General features: G+C 45.5%; 1 protein-coding gene across 1 annotated transcript in view; it reads left to right on the forward strand.

Annotated features, from left to right (window-relative positions):
• The window catches only part of COG3 (component of oligomeric golgi complex 3), a 343,588-nt gene that overhangs the window by 162,929 nt on the left and 158,913 nt on the right, over nucleotides 1–21,746 (forward strand). The window contains exons 12-13 of the mRNA XM_085621830.1: nucleotides 11,222–11,361; nucleotides 15,878–16,038. Coding sequence (XP_085477956.1) covers nucleotides 11,222–11,361; nucleotides 15,878–16,038 — 301 coding nt within the window. The remainder of the gene's footprint in view (nucleotides 1–11,221; nucleotides 11,362–15,877; nucleotides 16,039–21,746) is intronic.

The following is a 21,746-nucleotide window of genomic DNA, read 5'->3' on the forward strand; positions in this document are numbered from 1 at the left end:
AGGGGGGAAGGGAAGGCTGTTGTGCTGTCCCTTGTTTATGTTTGTTCACCCATGGCATTGTCTGGCAAAGCGCAAAGCCCAGAGAGGGACCAGTCGCAAAAATCTCTTGAGGTTGATGGGTTAGACAACTCCAGAGGCAACCATCTACAAGTATGCAGTGCACCCTGGTACCACCGGTCCCCGCACAGAGGAGAAGTCAGGTCGTGATAGTCGCCTGATAAAGCATAGCTCTGTGGCTGCCAACAGGCAGCAAATCCTCCACCCACATCCGTGTCCTCAGGCCCACTGAAGCCTAAAGGGCGACCGCCATGAATCTCTTCATCAGGCAGCGGTATGCACTCCTTGTACCCAACCAGCCAGTCGTCACTCACAGCCCACTGATCCAGGACTCAGCTGCACGCCACTTCGCACAGCTTACTCACTGGCCCTAACCTAGGCCCGACCTCCCACGCTGCACCGATCACACCCCAGTGCGCTCTGTGTCTTAGGCATTCCCAGCCCTTCAGGCCCGGCGTTCCTTCCCTCAATCAGGGATACATTACAGTAGTATCTACTTTGTCCCAAGAGAAGCATCTGCCACAACCCTATCACAGTCCTCAGGGCCAGTCCTCAGCCCATGTTCCCATTACAACTGGAAGAAAGACGCCTCCTCCACAGTAGTAGCTTCCATTGGCAAGGCAGTCTCCAGATAAACTGATGGCTCCTCGCAATCCCAGGGTCTCAGACCCAGCCGCACATCTCCTCACACACCGAACACGGTGGTCCCCGATCCAGGCCCTAACCACCACCGCCGTCCACACCTCTGAGCCAGCCGCGTTTTGCGCAACACCAGCCTCCTAAACCCCTGTGGCACCCTGCAGGTATGGGCAACTTCAGTGGGCAAATATGTGGAGGCCCCCTACTCTCTGCCATCAGGCTCAGCCCACATGTGCAGCTGCCAGGCCCAGTGGCCGCAGTCAATCCCAACCATGCTTGCTGCGTTTTTTAGTCTCCAGGCAAGCGGCGGGGGGATGACTGCCCCCCTGTTGTGTCTTAAGGCCCCCAGGTCTATCTGCTTCATGTGCAGTTTGCTGCTAAGGCCCAGCACAAATCGCAAACCAGCACTTCTCCATCAAGGGGGCCGTGTCCGGCAGTCTCAGGCTTCACACTGCCCCCGCTGGGAGGCATAGACTCCAATCCGGGTTCCAGAGCGCTTCTTCTCCCATGACAGTTGCCATTACATGTGTCAACAAGAGATGTGTAGTTCCTACAGGACAGGAAGTCGACAGGGAATAAAATATTCCAATTCAGACTTCAACCTAGTGAAAATAAGTGCACAAGGGAAGGGAATCCCTTCAGGGTGGAACTAAAACCCTCACACACCCAGCAAGCTAGGTGTCATGCTTCATCATCTGGGTTCTGCTCCTCGTCGGGTCGGCGGTGCAATACCCGACGGGCACCCATACAGGGGCTCTTTGTCGGAGATCTTTTGTTCCCTGCCGTATGGTGCATGCGTGTGAGGGCCCGGGAGTGTAGATGTAAGTGATTAAAAAGGTTGGTTAATCTGAATTTAAAGTTTATTGGCTCAGTCAACCACCTATTAAAAAGGGAAGTGAGTGGCGTAAAAGCTATATATGCTCACAACGGATGAGTGGCTAGCTACGCTCGACTCTTATGGTCAACATGTTTCGCGCGCATTGAGTCAGGAGGATCTCGTGGCGCTTCGTCAGGACCTATAATGAAGTGAAGTGTGCTCGAAAAAACTATCTACAGTGTGGTGAGAAAAACAAGGGTGAGAACAAATATGTTGGTCAACCCTTAATAGGCGCCCCTACCTTATGTATTGATTTAAGAGGGGGTCACCAATTTATGTTAAAAAGAGCTCCTCATCAGGTGCATGGCGCGTCCACAGGGGGAGAAACACATTCGTTCCTACACAGATATCCCCTGGAGGTTATTCAACCTGCCCGCGTCGCCGAACCCGGAAGTTGCCATTACATGCAAGGGGGCACCACAGAAGGTCTTCTCCGTTCCTGCAGCCAAGGGATACCGCACCCCAATATAGGCCCTGATCTCTCCCAGTGCTGGGCAGGCCATGAACGGCCCGATCACCACGTCCCCCAATATGCGTCATCAGTAGGGTCGAGGGTCCAGGGGACCCACCCAGCGAGTGTTCTCCAACTGATCCCCGATGTCCGTTTCAGTCATCTAGTTTTAGCACCAGCTCGCCGACGTCATGTTGTGCAGGAACAGTGACGGTTACAGCCCAAATTCTAGGGCCAGACTTCGCAGAGGCCGCCACTACATGCCTATAGTCGATGGGCAGGGGGCACAGTACTCTAATATTTGCCCCGGGATTGCGCACACCCTTTTTACCATCCAGGTGAATAAGGATTAAAGTCGGGCCGGTGCCGAGCAACAGGCTCACCCGTCCACCATCTTCCAAGTCCAAGCCACTCCCCCCTTAAATAGTTGTTGTAGAGAATTGGGTTTTTGGTTGAGGATGTGAAAACCCTTCTCATGCAGAAACCACAATCACGGTCAGGATGAACCACAAAAGTCATTAAATTATCCTGTGCTTAACCCTCTGTTAGTTTGGCACAAAAGCAGTCAGGCTTAACTTCGAGGCAATGTGTTAAGAATTTATGCAACAATCGAACAGTAATAAAGTGAAAACACAACACAAGAAAAATTCCATACCACTTTAGTAAAATAGAGAATAATGTAATAAATAATTTGACACCAGAACAACTAGAATACAATCAGTAAAACTGGAGTCATGATTTTTCAAGTTTTTAGTGACAGCTGGTGCCAACCGCAGACATCTAGTCACATGAGAACTGGGCAAAGTCGAAATTTATGGCTGACCGCGTTGGAGCATGGTTCGGATACATGACTTGGATTGGGCCAGCTCTCTGCTTACCTTCAGACTTAGAAGAATTTTATGAGCAAAAAAATCTGAGAAGGTAAATTTCAGCGGTGCAAGACAGCTGGAGGTGTCAGAGGAGGAGGTGGCATTCTTGGGGAACCACTGGATGAAGTTGCAGTGAAGATTCCTACGTTCTCACTTAGCCCCTTTTTTGGAAGTCAAAAATCTCCATGGGGATGAAGCTGCAGGTGGTAACTGACAAAGGCTTCAGGAGACAAATTACATTTCTGAAGAGGAGCCACTTAACAGGATTTGCCTCTTTTGAAGAAAAACGTAGCTGGAGCTACCGCAAAGTCAGTCCGACCGGCAATGTACCTTTGGCAGATCGACAAGCAGGTTGGTCCCAGTCTCCTGTTGGTTCTCAGATCACTTTTTGATGGAAAACGTATTAAGTTCCAAGTTTTGGTTTTTGCCTTTTTCGACACATTTAGCAGTGCTTTCAAGTGTCCTTCCTTGGAGTCACTCTGGTAGTCCTGGGATCAGCCAGCAAGGCAGACCTCTAGCAGCAGGGCAAAGAGTACAAGGCAGTGCAAAAGCAGCATGGCAGTCCTCTGAAGTACAAAGCAAGCGTCAAGTAGCACAGCAGTCCCCTGAACTACAAGGCAGTCCTTCTGAGGGTCCTCTGCAGGTCCAAGAGTAAACTAAAGAGTGGGTCTGAGGGTTGTTTTATTATACTCGGTCCCAGCTTTGAAGTGGAAGAACCTTCTAGAGTTTTCCTGTCACAGATTGTTCTGGAATTTCATTCCTCCCTTCCCAGGCTCCAAGGAGTCTGGGGTGGCAAAAGGCAGTTTGAAGTTCTTTGTAATTGTGCTGAGACAGTTCCTTTGAAATATAAGTGGGGCAATGAACAGCTCTTCCCACACATCATGGCAGGGTGGCCTATCCTGCTAACAGTCCCCCTTTGTCTTACTGTCTGGGAGGAACACACAATGGCCAACTGCCATGCTAATCTCAGTTGTGTCCCAGCACACCATATGGTTCGGACAAGAAAATGCCAACTTTCTAAAAGTGGCATCTTCAGATTTTTTACTTTACCTTTAAAGGGGATTTTAAATTACTATTCTTCTAGACCAAAATGACATGTTCGAGGCATATGAGCTGCAGATTACACACTTGTGCATAGATCGCCATCTGGATGTTTGCAAGTCACGAGGTCGGTGACTCCTCCTTTGGATCGTATTGCGCATGGGCTTCGGCTCCATCCTCAGATTGTTTTTTTCCGCCATCGGGCTCGAATGTAATCTTCGCGCTCCGGTTCCGAACAGCTTCCAGTCCGACGATCGACGCGCAATCCTCACCCCAAATCGCGGTATTGTTTCGATCGCGATCTCCCCCACTCGACGCGACTTCTCATCGGCCTTCGGGCCTCTCCAAGCTCCGGTCCTGGCTAATGGAAAGGACTCCATTTAAAAAGTGCCCTCGGTGTGGGTCCAAATTTCCCCACACCGATCTCCACGAGGTATGCAATCTCTGCCTCTCCCCTGAACACGAGGCTCGAGACTGTCCGGCGTGTAAGTCCTTCCTGTCCAAAAAGACTATTCGGGACCGAAGAGCCAGAAGAACTATGGCACACTCCTCGACGACGATTCCGGATGACCTCTTCGGAGAAGGCATCGACGCTCCAGAGCGTTACACCGACGAGGGCCTCGTCAGTGCTTCCGAAGCCGACGACTCAGATGTGGAGGACATCACCCCAGCGCAGAGGGTCGTGAGTATTGATCCCCCCCCACACACCCCTGCCGGCACCGAAAAAGGCTCCGGTCACAACTTCGCCTCCGGGCCTAGGCAAGACCAAGGACACTGCTTCCAACACCGCACCTTCTGGCCCGGTAAAGAAGCCAAGCAAGCCTTCAGGCGGCTTGGGCTCGAGCCAGCCTACCGTCGGTGCCGATAAACATGCTTCGGCACCGAAAAAGAAGCCGACCTCCATATCGACACCGAGCCCCGCACCGAAGCACTCTGGGTTGAAACCCAGCTCTTTGGCACAGACACCACCTTCGGTGCTGACCAAAGCACACAAGGCCACCGGCACCGACACTTCGAGGCCGAAACCCATCTTGGCGGCGACCAAGCGTCCGGAGGTTCCCAGACCGGGTTCCAAACAACGAACCGGCACAGAAAAGCCTAAAAAGCCAACGGCGCCGACGGACCGACCAGCCTCACCGGACCTATTTACACCGGATCCCTGGCAAAAAACACTCACCAAGGATCCAAAAACTGGACATTTGACACTCTCTACCAAAAAGAGACATTTGGAAAAGCCTGCTCCACCTCCACCTCCAAAGAGGAAGGACTCTGCTACCTCTCCGTTCAGAATACCTTCCCCACCTCTTCCACCTTCCCCACCTCCATCCCCTCCGCCTTCTCCACCCCAACCTCATCGTTCTCCCACCCCTTCTCCACACGATGATGATCACGGGAACCCATATGATGACATAGGGGATGTGCCCCAGGACCTACCCACAGGGGACCCCACCCCTACAGGATCCCCAGACCCATGGGACGATTACAATATCCCTGATATCCCCAACGTCCCACAAGATGATCTTTACCCCTCCAGACCATCTCCACCGGAAGACTCATTGGGGTTCCACCATCTACTGCAAAGGGCGGCACACTATCACGGGGTAGACTTGCATACCGACCCCGTGGAGGAAGATTTCCTCCTCGACACATTCGACACCACACATAGGTCTACCTCCATATTGCCTATGCTCAAAGGAGTGGTAAATCATGCGCCAGAAGTTTTTAAGGACCCAGTTAGGGCCAGCGTCATTAACCCGCGCATTGAAAAAAAATACAAAGCTGCCCCCACAGATCCCTCCTACATCAGAGGGCCAGCGCCACTAGATTCTCTAGTGGTATCCACTGCACGTAAAAGGGCAAATTCCGAGGCGTCAGGCGAAGCACCACCACCTGACAAAGAGTCAAAACTACTGGACGCATCAGGAAAGCGTACTGCGTCACAAGCAGCTAATATGTGGCGTATCGCCAATACTCAAGCGCTATTGGCCAGATATGACAGGGTACATTATGACGAGTTAGAAAGCATAATGCACCACCTCCCTGAAAAATATAAAGCTAGGGCCAACAAACTAATTCAGGAGGGTAAGACTATTACTAACACCTCCATACGTTGTGCCCTAGATACAGCAGACACAGCTTCCAGGGCCATCAATACCAGCGTCCTCCTCCGTCGCCATGCTTGGCTAAGAATATCAGGGTTTAAACCGGAGGTACAAGCCTCCATCCTTAACCATCCCTTTGACCAGGAACATCGATGTGGCCCAAAAGTGGATGAGGCCCTAGAAAAAATGAAGAAGGATACGGATACGGCAAAATCCATGGGAGCCTTACAGTCACACCCTCCTAGACGCTCCTTTCGAAGTACGTCTAGAGGCTACTCCTCAGACACCGCGTCCACTTCATACAAATCCCCTACTCAGTCCACCTTCACAAGGGGTTATCAAAGAGGCGGCTATAGGGGTAACAATAATAAAGGCAGAGGCAAAACAAACAACGCCCGCTCTGCCACACCGCCTACACAATGACTTCCCCCCGCTCCCCCCAGACCATTCCACTCCGGTCGGGGGCAGACTCCAACATTTCCTTCCTGTCTGGGCTACCATCACCTCAGACAATTGGGTAACACAGATAATTCGGTCAGGCTACTGCCTAGAACTAATATCTACCCCCCCCCAAACATTCCACCCAGGCAGCGCCCAATGTCACAAGAACATCTAATACTCCTAAAGCAGGAGGTAATCTCCCTCCTACAGAAACAGGCAATAGAACCCGTTCCTACCAACCAACAAAATATGGGAGTCAACTCCCTATATTTCCTCATACCAAAAAGGGACCAGACTCTGCGACACATCCTAGATCTCCGGCCCCTAAACACATACATACACTCAGACCATTTTCATATGGTGACGCTTCAGCAGGCACTTCTGCTCCTCTCCCAAAACGACTTTTTGACCACTTTAGACCTAAAAGACGCTGATTTCCACATTCCAGTGCACAAAGCTCACCGGAAGTACCTCAGATTTGTAGTGGACGGACAACACTACCAATTCAAAGTGCTCCCGTTTGGAGTCACAACAGCGCCAAGGGTATTCACCAAGTGCCTAGCAGTGGTGGCAGCACATTTGCGAAGACAACACATTCACGTCTTCCCATACTTAGACGACTGGCTGATAAAAGCCAGGTCATACAATCAGTGTGTACAACACACATCCACCACGATTCAACTACTCCACCAACTGGGCTTCACAGTAAACCACCAGAAGTCCCATCTACACCCATCACACATAAAACAATACCTTGGTGCCACCTTAGACACCTCAAGAGCGCTAGCCTATCCCAATCCTGCCAGGATTGCAAGCATTCAAGCTCTACACACAAAATTCATAGCACAACACTCTCTTCCAGCTCGAGTGTTTATTAAACTAATAGGGATGATGGCCTCTTGCATCTTCATAGTACCTCACGCAAGACTCCAGATGCGTCCTCTCCAAGAGTGCTTAGCGCAACAATGGAACCAGGCCCAGGGTCAATTAACAGATCTGGTGTTGGTAGACGGTTGCACCCATCGCTCTCTGCAGTGGTGGAACACCACAAACCTTTCCAAAGGTCGACCGTTCCTGGACCCTGTTCCTCAAATAGTACTGACAACGGACGCATCGCTCTCTGGCTGGGGAGCTCATCTACTACATCTCTCCACACAGGTCAAGTGGACACCTCAACAAAAGTTACTCCATAACAACCATCTGGAGCTACTAGCAATCTTCTTGGCCCTAAAATCTTTTCAAACCCAAATTTCAGGCAAGGCAGTCCTGATCCGCACAGACCACATGACAGCCATGTATTATATTCAAAAACAAGGCGGCACACACTCTCCACAGCTCTCTCAACTAGCACAGAGCATATGGAGATGGGCAATACCCCAGAAAGTCTTTCTCCTAGCTCAGCATGTCCCAGGAGTCCAGAACACAGTGGCTGATCTACTCAGCAGGCAGACACAACAGATCCACGAGTGGGAGCTTCACCCGCAAGTTCTTCACCCGTACTTTCAAATGTGGGGGCATCCACAGATAGACATCTTCGCCACCCACGAAAACGCCAAATGCCCAAGCTTCGCCGCCAGATACCCACACCCATTGTCCAAAGGAAAAGCGATATGGATGAACTGGTCAGGCAGATTTGCGTGTGCTTTTCCGCCTCCCACTCATTCCACTAGTGGTGCGCAAACTACAACAACACTCCCTCATACTAATATTAGTAGCGCCAACTTGGGCCAGACAACCGTGGTTCACCACACTGCTGGAACTATCTGTAGTACCGCACCAAAAACTACACCTCTCTCCACACCTCTTAACCCAGAACCATGGAGAGATCAAACACCCGGACCCAGCGCAGCTCAACCTTGCGATCTGGCTCCTGAAATCCTAGAATTCGGGTACCTAAATCTTCCCCCTGACTGTATGAACATCATCAGAGAAGCTAGAAGACCTACCACTAGAGCGTGCTATGCCGCCAAGTGGAAACGTTTTGTTGTTTATTGCCATAACAAAACCGTTAATCCACTGGACGTGTCCATTCAACACATCATAGGCTACTTAATCCACCTACAAAGGTGCAATCTAGCCTATACATCCATTCGACTACACCTCGCAGCTATTGCAGCTTACCTACAAAACAGGCAACATCTATCACTCTTTAGAGTACCTGCCATTAAAGCCTTCATGGAAGGCCTTAAAAGAATAATTCCCCCCAGAGTGCCACCCTCACCTGTGTGGAACTTAAATATCGTTCTCACACGGCTAATGGGGCCTCCCTTCGAACCTCTGCACAAATGCGAACTACAATTCCTAACATGGAAAACCGCTTTTCTTGTAGCCATCACTTCCCTTAGAAGGGTCAGTGAGATACAAGCACTTACCATTCAAGAACCTTTTCTCCAAATGCACCACAACATGGTTGTTCTCCGTACCAACCCAAAATTCCTCCCTAAAGTAATTTCTCCTTTTCACCTAAACCAAACAGTAGAACTATCAGTATTTTTCTCGCAACCACAGACCGTTGCAGAAAGGGCTCTTCAAACACTGGATGTCAAACGAGCCTTACTTTACTACATTCAAAGAACACAACCTTTCCGTAAGACCAAACAACTGTTTCTTTCTTTCTCTCCACCACACAAAGGCAACCCCATCTCAAAATCAGGGATAGCTAGGTGGATTGTAAAATGCATTCAAATCTGCTACCATAAAGCAGAGCGAACGCTATCCATTCCCCCTAATGCCCATTCTACACGAAAAATAGCGGCTTCCATGGCATTCTTAGGGAACATCCCATTAGATGATATCTGCAAAGCAGCTACATGGTCAACACCGCACACTTTCACCAAACACTATTGTGTAGATGTGCAAACTAAACAACAGGCTAGTGTGGGCCAGGCTGTCCTCAAAACATTATTTCAAATCACTGCAACAGATACAGGTGGTCGCCGCTAACGGTGGGTACTGCTATATAATCTATGCGCAAGTGTCTGCAGCTCATAGGCCTCGAACGGAATATGCTACTTACCAGTATGCATCTGTTCTTGGCATGTAGAGCTGCAGATCTACACATGTCCACCCGCCTTCCCGGCTACCTGTATCTGTCCCAGTTTATCTTATTTAGATAGCACACACATGGGCATCTTCACTGTTATTACTACGCTCCATCTTTCCCTGCTGGCGAAAAACAATCTGAGGATGGAGCCGAAGCCCATGCGCAATACAATCCAAAGGAGGAGTCACCGACCTCGTGACTTCCAAAGACTTTCCAAGAGGAAAAACAAACTGCAAACATCCGGGCCCAACACCAGATGGCGATCTATGCACAAGTGTGTAGATCTGCAGCTCTACATGCCAAGAACAGATGCATACTGGAAAGTAGCATATTCCTTCTACTTGTTTCCTAACAAAAGTTATCATTTACTAAATGTGATAAGGTAAACCAATGTTGTGCTATGGGGGTGGTAGGCCTCACGGTAATGAAAAATAAATGTAGTGTTTTTTGTTTTTTTTACTACCAGGGCATGTAAAACTTAAGGGTACAACCTTTCTAAATACAATGCATCCCACCCTACAGGCTGTTTTATCCCAGGGGTGACTTATATGCATTAAAAAGAGAGGTTTAGGCCTGGGAAAAGGTTTATTTTGCCAGGTTGAATTGGTAGTTTAAAGTGTACACGCGCTGCAATGGCAGTCACGAGACATGTTTTAAAGGTCTACTTAAGTGGTTGGCACCATAAGTCATGCAGTCCCACCAGTAGCATTTAATTTACAGGCCCATAGTACATGTTGAACCACTTTAATAAGGACTTATAAAGTAAATTGAATGTTCCAATTGGGTATAAGTCAATTATACCATGTTTAGAGGAGTTGAGCTCAAGCACTTTAGCACTGGTTAGCAGTGGTTAAGTGCACAGTCGTAAGCCCAACAAAAGCGAATTTCAGTATCCAGGAGCGGATAGAGCAAAATGTTCGGGGGAAGACCACCTTGGATCTAACAGTTGGTCTACGTGGATTAGCATAAAGTACTTTTTTGATATATATACTACGTCCACCAGGACAATGCTGAAAGATATCAGTATTTGATTATATCTGCCTCTCTTCACTTTACTCCTCTTAGACCTCCATCTCAGTACTGTCCAATTTTACATGACCATTAACATGTTTTCACTCGTTTGCCACTTGTCACAAAATATCACTGGTCCTCCTCTTCTCACAAGACACTTCCTATGTACACATTTTTAACCATATCGTTTTAATAATTGATTTCACTGCAATTATTATTTTTTTTTACTATACTTTGTTTTCCTTCATTTGCTTCTGACATGAAAGACGGGGGCTGAACGTGTTTAAAACATTTATCTACATTTTTGGCTTGCTTGTAAGACTCCGCCCATGATGGTGAGCGCACATATGTGAGACACTGAGTTCGTACAAGTTTGTTGTACATGCATGACTACACAGGTGCAAAAACAATTTTAGGTGCATTTGTGATGGCCTTTTTTTGTTAAATAAGCAACCTCAATTCACTAAAATGTTTTACTTTATAAGACTGTCCTTTCCTTTCACCTTTTAATACTGTTGTTTATATTTTACACTTCATGAATATTGGTCTAAACCTTTGAACCAGTAGCCACCTCTGCTCTAAGCTGTTGCAGTGCTTTTTATTTTACAAAGGGTGTAAACCTAAAATTATTTAAATGAGATACAATTATTGAGTGTTTAGCCAAGTAATCCTTTCTTTCTTTTTTTTCAGTGAACTTTTGGAAAAGCTCTGTTTGTCGCTTTATGATGTGCTGAGGCCATTAATCATCCATGTTATTCATTTGGAAACTTTGTCTGAACTTTGCGGTATTCTTAAAACAGAAATGCTCGAAGACCACGTACAGAACAATGGTAATTTTTAGCTGTTGTGAAGTGCATGAATTTTAAAAGATTTAGGGGAGCTGATAATAATTTCCTTCTGGTTTCCACAATACAGGTGATATCTTTTTAAGAAATGTGTGCTCGTCCTCTGATTTGGCATGAATACAGTCTTGCTTTATCTTGCAAGGCCTATGTGTATTCTTCTAGCCCTTTTACCTCCAGGGTTAATTGTCAATAAAATAGGTATTATTTTAGTGATTGCTGAAACAGTTCACTTAAATAACAAACATCAGAAACTGCTTCTTCTTTTTAGTAAGGGACCTCTTGCGGTGTAAACATATCAATTAATCATGCAAGCAGATTTCAAGTTTGAAATCTCTCTTTAAATTGTGACTGCTACTGTCAGTGCAGTGGCATTTAATAAAACAAATAAAAGCATCATGCTGAATAACTGTGAATTACCTTTCTCTTGTAAATATGAACTGCTGTGCCCTATTATTACTCTGACATTTGCATTGCAAACTGTCCATTACTAATACCAATCCAGTCTCGGGAACTCTTTTTCGTATACTTCAAGTCAAGAATATGCTTAGAACTTGATTAAAAAATTATCCATCATGAGATATTAATTTATATTTGTGAACAATGAGTAGCTCCACATACAGGACCCCAGAACTCTGCTGCCACTGAAATATTTTTTTTGTTTTCTTCCTTTGACCTTTCCAACCAATAACCAGTTCATTCACATGGGCATCTCCAGGTCTCAAAGAATGCCTATAACCTACTGAGTCACCCAGGGTTCCGTACTGGCCCCTGTCATTTTCAGTCTCTACATGGTACCCACTGGGCTCTACTCACAGATACCAGAGCAAAATTCCCCAACATGCTGATGACGGCACATCTCTGCTTGAAAGTCTCCTCTGCTCCAGACATCCACAGCCTCAAACATAACAAACACCTAATCCAGAGCTGGATGTCCAGCACCTACCTGAAGCTCAACCCCATCAAGGTAGAATTCATGTTAATTGCCAAGAAGAACGAGCGAATAATAGTGCAATCCTGGCTCAATGACAAAAACCATGACAACTGTGAACTCTACCTTTTACCGAATGCCAAGATACGTGGATGCACCCTGGAAACCAGCCTCACACTCACGGGACATATTGCCCAAAAAAAGAGTTCGCCTTGGATCAGCTGGCTCTGCTGACGAAAATGAAGGTGTTTCTTTTAGAAAGTGACTTCCAAAATGCTGTTGAAACCTTACTCTTGCATCTGGAGGGTGGTAACGCCTTGCTCCATGGCCTGCCAGATTCCACATTGCACCGCAAGCAACCCCCCCACCCCCCCCCCCCCACCACTTAAGGGCCCACATGCCGCAGCGCTTTCTCATTTAGAGGTTTGAAGAAATATGGTCACATCACCCCCATCCTGATGGGACGTCATTGGCTCTTCTTGCCGGCCCACGCCATCTTAAAAACCAGCTGTATCATTTACAAATTATTAGGACCAGCACCCTCTGTTATCTTGCAGACAAGATCTCCACCTCTGGTGGTTGGTTCCTGACACACCCACAACCAGGAGATCATCAGACTAAGAAGTGTGGGAAAAAAAGAAAAAACAAGGCATCATGCCTTTTCCATCTGTTTACTCAGGATGTGGAACAGCATCTCCGTAACCATCAGGACTGCATCAATTTAGGATTAAGGTGCTTCAGAACCTGTATACCTCTCCTATCATGCATTGACAGTTTTCTTGTCATTGGCTATGTTGACTGCTTCCTTGCCTTTGACCTCATACAGTTCTCAGGTACCATGTGGCTAGGTTTACACCCTGCAAATGCCAGATACATACAGAAACTCACACATACATATGCATATGCCTATGCGACTTCACATTTTCTGTTTTTTATTTAAAAAAATATATATTTTAGGAAATCGGATTCAATGTAAAATATAAAACCACAGTCTATTGCCTATCAGTTTGTATGACACAACTTTTTAAAATTTTATTGTAGCTGGCAAATCTCCTGTAGTTTCCTGGCAGTAAATTGTTTCTGTGTGTTGTAAAACCATTGCCGGAGCACTGGACTGTGCTTATTTTTCACCTAAACATATTAATTCAGTCAGTCAGAGTAGTTCACTTTTTTAAAGTAAATGAAGAGGGACCTTTTACAGTTTTGTTTTTCTGTTCCTCTCCACAACCACCATACTTTAATCATTCACGAAATGCTCTTCATGTGATAATAGAAATTCAGAAAGTGACCACAACTAAATAATCATCCCCTGTGTACTGCATTCCCACATTGGAGAGTAATGGCAAGCAAAAACTGTCCCGGAGGCAAGACATTCTCCTCAAGGGCAGAAAAATTTCCAGAATCTCATTGGAAGGAGCTGAATGTGGATCTGTCAGCAAGGGCATAACAAAGAGAGCCACTGCTCCACTTTTGCCCTGTCAGAACTACTGTAGACCCTATGTTTAAAGATTCCAGAAAAAAGGGCAGCTGTTGTGATAATGTTGCGTTAACCTTGGCATCCCCAGTCGGTGGCAAGAAATTATTTAGCGAAACATTCAACATTGACGAAAAGGTCTGCATGATGTCTCATTCAATGTTGAGACCCAGTCCTTTTGTACAAAGTCAAGGCCCTCTGCATCGAGAAAGTCAGAGACCGAGTACTAAGAACATCAACATTGAGTTGGTTAGAGTACTTATTGAGGTGTCTTAAGAAAACTGACACTTCTGTTTTCTGTATTTAAAACGTTTTTCAACTGAACAATGTTCACAGACCCTCACGCTTGGAAACTCCTCACAAGAGTAAAGAAACAGCTGATCCTTTTCAAGAGATGCTTCTACATGCTGAAGAGAGGCTTAGTACAAGTGCCTCACAACAGTCCAGGCAGACACCAATTCTACCTCAAATGTCTAGAACAATGAGCAATTAAACCACCCGAACTCATCTTGGGGAATATGTACACCTACCATTCGGACTACTCCACCAGTAATCATGTCAAAGATCAGCATTATTAGCTTTTTAGGTGTTCGGGCACTGGGGTGATATTAAGCTAACAATTTCCTTCGAGTTATCCCAAACCATTTATTATGTTTTTAACTGTGAAGCACCGGGGTCCCCAGAAAGGAAAGAGTGCATTAATTCCAGTTAGCTTCAGCATCAAGTAAATGATTAATAACCTGGCTTCTGAAAAAATGTGCAACACCAGAATAAGACTTAACATTTCTGAAAATAGAATTTCCAAAGGCTCACTAATAGTTTCATCCAAAATGAATTAGATGGCTTATTGGGTCTAAGGCTAAGATCCTCAAATCAGCAGGATCTACTTAATTGAGAGGCTAGCATCATGATTTTGCCTTGCGGAGCTGAAGCCATACATGCAGCAGACAAACCTTTTGTGTACAGTTAGTAAACCCTTCAGTCAGTATACCCATTGCAACATAGTATGAATGTTCAGGCTAGTCTGCTGAAGGCTGTAGGTCTGCAAAAAGAGTACTGTAAGCATTATAGAGCTGACTGATACTCCCAACACTAGTGGGTTCAATCGCTCTAACAACACTTCTGGTACAAAAAGTGTTGTAGCAGCACTAATGACCCAAGCATCATCAATGAAAGGCTTCAAGGGAAAGACAATATACTATGTAGTATTGTAGTGAGTGGATACGCTCTGAGGATCAATTCATCAGCCACTTTCCAAAGCCATGCAAAAAAAGGGCATTTACTCAGGCTACTTTCTGGTAAGAAAAAAGGGACCAAAGACGGTGTTCAGACCCCTCCTAGTTCTCCAAACATCTAACAAGTGGGTACAAAAATAAAAAAGTCAGAAGGCTGTTCCTGCATCATGTCTTTCACAACTTCAGTGGGAAAATTGGATGTCGACATAGATAAGCAATTGCTACAAAAAAAAACCTGTGATTTTTTTTTTTCTTATTATTATTTAAGGTTCTTTTATTCAACCTATATGGTTATGTTATGTGTATATGCAAAGCACCCAGGAGGTTCTCCTGGCAATGGTAGGGGCCGATAAGGGAGTTATCCAGTTTTCAGTCAGGAAGAGACAGTCTGGTGAGCAGTTATGTAGCGGATCCCAAATTTCAGTGATTTGTTTAGTGATGGAGGGAGGGAGTATGCGTTGATGAATATGCAGGATAGGGAGGGTGTTTGGTGTGTGGTTTTGTGTGTTGAGTGTGTGGGGTGGGTGCAGGAGAAGGCATGTGATACGGCAGGTGGTGCAGAAGAACACACCTTTAGTGTTGGGCAGTGAGACTCTGAAGCAGTGCTTGGAGACCCAACTGTGGATCAGCATTCACAGCTGTCCAAACAACATACTACCAAAACTGTTTTTTCCTACCCGTAATTCATAACTGGCATTTGTTTTGGATTATCATACTTTTTAGGTCAGTTTTTCATGTTTGCTAAATGTATGCTGGCGCTTTTAAACTATTACTTAATTTTAATTCAACATTGATGTTTATGACAATGTAGAATATTTATTAAACAGAAGCATAGAGTTTAACATTACTGAAATGTTTTATTAGCGGAACATCTATGTGCATTTGAAGCTGTTGTGAAGCAAATGTTAGAAGATGTACAAGAACGACTTGTCTACAGGACACATATTTATATTCAGACTGACATCATAGGCTACAAACCTGCTCCGGGGGATCTGGCCTACCCTGAAAAGCTGGAAATGATGGAGGTAACTATCAAGTTCATTGCTTCTATTGTTTATATTTTCTCTTCATTCTCTCAGGATAACTCACAGTTTCCATATCCAGTAACTTCCGAGATCGGTCCCTTTAAATTAATAATCCTTACTTCTAATTGTTATTTGTTGATTTTCTGCATTTCTGATTTTATACTGTGATGCTAGGAAGTAAAGGCTATTCAGTGCTTATAGTGGCATTTACAGATTGTTATATTGAGTAATGGAGCATTAAATATGAACATTAGTTTGAGGGAAGGAGTGAGTGCTGAATTATTGTATGAATTTTTACTGAAGACTTGTTATAAAATTCACAATGTTCCCTCCAGAAATGCACTGCTACCATAATGCTGAAGTAGTATACGTTTGTAAATTGTGCTTACCCTTCTTTGATATGATTTTTTTAGGTTGATCGTGATTGAGAACACCTGGAAAATGATGTGCATGAAAGAAACGTTTACTGTTGTGTTTTTAAACAAATTTGGTTGCTTTTTATATTGTAGCATTAAGAGATTGTGGTAAATTACATCGAGTGCTTACCATAACTTGGCTGAAATAGATCAAAGAGTTTATGAACGACCTAGGGCATCCAGAATATTATGATGAACCGGGATCCATTGGTTATACCAGGGGCCCCCGAACCCCCACGCCACTTGGGGATGAGACATTCCTGGCTGGAGAGCCCCTTTCCCGCCTTACTGGGTAACAGATGACGGTCCTTGATGTGGAGATCCAATTAGAGGAACTACAAGGAGCCCTACAATGCATGCCGTGCTGCAAGGCACCTGGCCCGGACGGCGTCCCGGTGGAATTCTATCAGACATACGCTGACATATTACTCCCCCGACTGCTGGAGACCCTGTAGGAGGCGAAGCGGGTGGTAACCTTACCGCAGTCCATGAGAGAGTCGCAGATTGTAATGCTACCGAAGCCTGGCAGAGACGCCTGTTACCCAGGTTCATACAGACCTCTGGCTATGTTTGGCTTCTATGCCAAATTACTTGCTAAAGTCCTGGCGGTCCAACTGGGTAGGGTGGTGATGCACCTGGTGCATGACGACCAGTGTGGGTTCATGCCCAGAAGGGGAACACATATGAACATACGGTCCTTATCGCATTTCTTACAATCAGTCGCCTACAGTGAAATCCACACAGCAGTCGTTGCCCTAGATATTGAGATAGCGTTTGATACGCTGCGCTGGGAATATCTATGGGAAGTCCTGAGACGAATGGGGTTTAGCGCAGAATATAATAACATGGGTGAGGCTACTCTACCACAAGCCGCAAGCGCGTGTGAGAAATGGCGGCCTATTATCAGAGGCACTGAAAATCGAGCAGGGTACATGGCAGGGGTGCCCTGTGCCCCACTACTGTTTACTTTGGTGATGGAACCATTGGCAATTCGTCTGAGAAGAGACATGGCACAATGGGTTATTGTTGTGGATGGTTGCACTCATGTACTCTCCCTATATGCAGATGATGTCCTTCTGTACAATCGCCAACGAGAAGGGGTAATCCCGGTATTGTTGGCCTCATTTGGTCCAACGTCATGCCTACATGTACGTCCATTATTTTCCCACTGGCGGCGCTTTCACAAGAGGACACGCTGGACCTCCTTGAAGTGGGGTATAATTGGGAAAGGGGCCACTTGCGCTCCGGCCGGAAGCCCAATACACATTATACATGGGGAGGGTCATAACAGGCCTGAAGGAATCTATTCAATTCTGGAATAAGCCCCCCCACCCCCGCCTTCTCTAAATAATCAGTAGAGTGGCCGTGGCAAGGATGGAGATGCTGCCCCACTGTTTATATACACTGAAGAGCTCTTTCTGCAGTATACCGAAGTCCATATTCAACACCCCAAATAAACTCCTCTTTTCTTTTGTATGGGCTGGAGGACGCAGCAGAGTTAAACTTATGTTCCTCAAGCTGGGCACGGACCGGGGGGGGGGGGGGGGGGACTGACCCTTCCAGACTTTAGACTTTACTATCTTGCAGAATTGCTGCAATACACAGCACGATGGTGCATGGGGGACCGCTCTGTCAAAAAAGAATTGTTGGGGTACTGGAGCAGTGAGATGTGATTGCCTAAATACCTTATGATGGGATCACAGATCCCCAGGAAAAGCACACACATAATACGGCAGGTGGCAAGGGCTTGTGAACAGGCAGTCACACTGGTTCTTTGCAGGGCCCCTTACGTTAAGTGGATACAGGGTTTTCTCAGAATCTAATCCGTCATAGATATCACGAAATAGCATGAAGGGGGATGCATGAAGGCAGGAGATCTGTACCTAAACAGGACCTTCTTAACGTTCGAGTCGAAGAACTGGTTTCATGTGCTGGACGGTCACGTTTTACATTACGCAAAGTGTCGCGTACTGTCTGCGAGATATAGACGTCGTCCCCTGAGGACCTGAGAGAGTCCTTCTCCCTGGAACTATTGCTTTACCCGGGGTCCACCAGAGGGCTCATATCGCGCATATATAAAGCTCTAAAAGAAGACCGCGTGGTTGACCTATCCCGTGTACGAGGCAGATGGGAATCAGACTTAACCTCCCCACTCACAGAGGGGAAATGGACGAAGCATTGGCGCAGGTGCGTGAGGTGGCTAGTAATGCTAGGTTCAAACACACTTAATTTCACTACTTACACCGCACATACCTGACTCCTCAGAGGATGACCCGCTTCGCTCCGGGATACTCCTCAGTTTGCTCAAGATGCGGTACAGCTCTTGCCAAACTTCTGCATATGACATGGAGCTGTGTGCGGCTACAAATATACTGGCAACAAGTGATACAGATGCTCCTTACTGTAACAGCAGTGCCAATAAATTCCAGCATCAAACAGTGCATACCAGACAGCCAAAAATAGCACCCATATGCGTTACAGGTTCTCGCTGCTAGGCCTAGTTCTGGCCAAAGGCCGCATCACAATACATTGGTCTCACACCGCCCCCCCCTCCCACAAACTAGACAGATGGAAGGCAGACGTCTGAGAGTGGGGTGTGGCAGAGGAGTGCCACTTAAAGGCAGTGCGAATGGATGAGAATGCTGAGGAAGATCTAGATAAATGGGGGGAAATGCTGGAGGGATTTAAGCAACGACAGGTCAGACAGAAAAGGAGGCTGCCCCAGCCCGGCCACAGAGCTGTACCTCATTTACGCTTGACCCAGAGATGGGTGAGGGACCTCCCGCTTGAGAGTAAAGTAAGACTCTAAATAGGGGAACACAGGTGGGTGAGTACACGGCTACCCAACGACAACTAACCTATTTAAGGCTCTATTTATCCCACCCATGAGTAGGTTCTGCCACCTAACGCAGCCAAGGTTATCTATTGTTCGGTTCTTATCGTATTTTTATATTTTGCTACATTTCATCAGTACACCCAATGAAAAATTCTGCTGCACACAATGATCCGTCCCGAGAACAGGGTGGGATTTTTTTATATACTGCAAACTGGTCACAATGTGCCCATAGATGGACCTGCAGGGCAACATGTTGGGACATATACAGGGATTGCCCAGATATAACCGGTTTGTAATGACCTATCTAAGATATGACATATCTTGCAAATGTAACCTGTAAATAACAAATGCGTAATTTGATATCTGTGCATAATGAATAAAGACAAGATTTAAAAAAAAAACGGGGGCCATAGTATCCATTACCAGAAAAGACCTTAAAAGAGAATGCATGGCGCTTCTTGAGTGAAATACATTTTCTATGGAAATAATGAGGCCCACTGTACAGAATAACCAAATGATATTGACCCCAACGAGATGCAGTCCTATCTGCAAAACATGGAGGGCATTCAGGATAAATTAGTTTTAACTCGTTTTAGGCTTGGTATTTTCCATCGATTAACACATTTTCCTGTAACTAATGATTGGTCAACCTCGGTCTGTAATTGTCCATATGATGAAATGTCGCAGCAAACAACAATCCATGTAGTGCTTTTTTGTAAATTTTATGAAGTACAGAGAAAGTTGCGGATTCTACCAATTTTAAAGCTGCTTGGTCTCAGGCAATGTCGCCTAGCATTTATAGCCCTCCAGTTTTTAGATAATGAATATTTTATGCGGTCTGTGGCAACTTTTTGAAAGAATGTAATCCGATGCAGAAAAACATTATATTATGATATTTTGGTGACGTAAATACGATGGTATATTATGATGAATTCGTAATCAGTGGCTGCTGAAGCTTTTTAACCTTTTTAAAGTCAATTGCATACTTAATTGTTTTAATACATGATTTTCTTAGCCTTGTAAATATTATTTGTTTGTATTTGCTTTTGTGACTTACACTGTAGAAATCGAATAAAGCTTATTGAATTGAACTGAATTACTTCTACATACCAATCTTGAAGTCGCACAGAATGTATCTGTGTTTTGTGGTAGGATCTAATCACAGCCAGTGCATGGTCCTCCTGTTTGGACTTATATTGGCAACTCAGATCTTCACAAAGATGATGGCCGTGGTTGTGGCGCATCCGAGATGGGTGGGGATTTCATTGTACCAATACGATGGCTACTGGCTGACAGCTCCCTGTAAAAGGTGTCTTCCTACCTTCAGGCAACAGCATCCCTGCTGTTAAACATTAGCTTTTCCATCAATGTACCCAAGACTTACCTGGAGCCTACTCAACCCCTCCTGTTCATAGGGGCAGTACTGTATACAACATCTTTGAGAGCTTTCCCTCCTTCTCCGAGGATCTGAGACATGCAGGTTATGATCCTGATGTTTTATAAGGGGGCTTGAGTTCCAGTCCTGATGGTTCTGTGCCTGCTAGGTCTGCTGCCTTACTCCATACTGTTGGTCACTCATGCACGATGATGTATGAGAGCACTCTAGTGGTACCTTCATTGGCAGTAGTTCCAGCATGGGGGTGATCTGATAGAGACCATCACAGTCTCTCATGACACAGCAGAGGACCTGGGTTGGTGATTGGTGGAGGAGTACTTGTCACAAGACATGCCCTTTTACCCTCCTTCAGCTATGGCCATAATGGCGATACATCCCACCTTCTGGTGAGATGCGCCTGTGGAGGAACAGGAGATCAGACTCCTTTGGCCTCCAGAGGATCAGGTTCTTCAGTCAGCCTGCTCGAACTGCAAGCTCTTCACCTGGCCTTATGAGCCCCCCTCCCATCCCTTCTCAGCCAGTCTGTCCGGATCTTGACAGTCAATACAACTGCAATGTGGTATGTCAGCAAGCAGGGAATAGTCAGGTCTCACTGAAATCAGAGCGAAGATCTTCCTATCGTTAAGTATTGGGGAAATGTAAAAAGTTAAACTGTTAAAAGATTAGTAAACGTATTTTATGTTAAATATTATTGTGAGTTAATGTTGTATGTTTATTTTATATGTAGAACACAATTAATACATGCTACAGCACTAACTTAATATTGAATTAAATATGTAATTTAAATATAGTAAATTAACGTTTGTTAATCCTTTCTGAAGTAAAACGTTTATTTACTATGTATTAACAATTACAAAAGGTTATTTAAAATTGATTTTTAAAAAAAAATAATTACATTTATTTGTAACTTAAAAAAGGTTATTAAAATATTGTTATCATAAAATAATTGTGTAATTATGTTTACAATTTGTAACATTAAATTAATTTTATAGTTATATTTAAAAAGTCGAAAATAATTTAACCTGATTTCCTGTTGGGTGCTATTTTAAGTCCCTGCCTT

This window comes from Triturus cristatus, chromosome 8, assembly GCF_964204655.1.
Source record: "Triturus cristatus chromosome 8, aTriCri1.1, whole genome shotgun sequence".
NCBI lineage: Eukaryota > Metazoa > Chordata > Amphibia > Caudata > Salamandridae > Triturus > Triturus cristatus.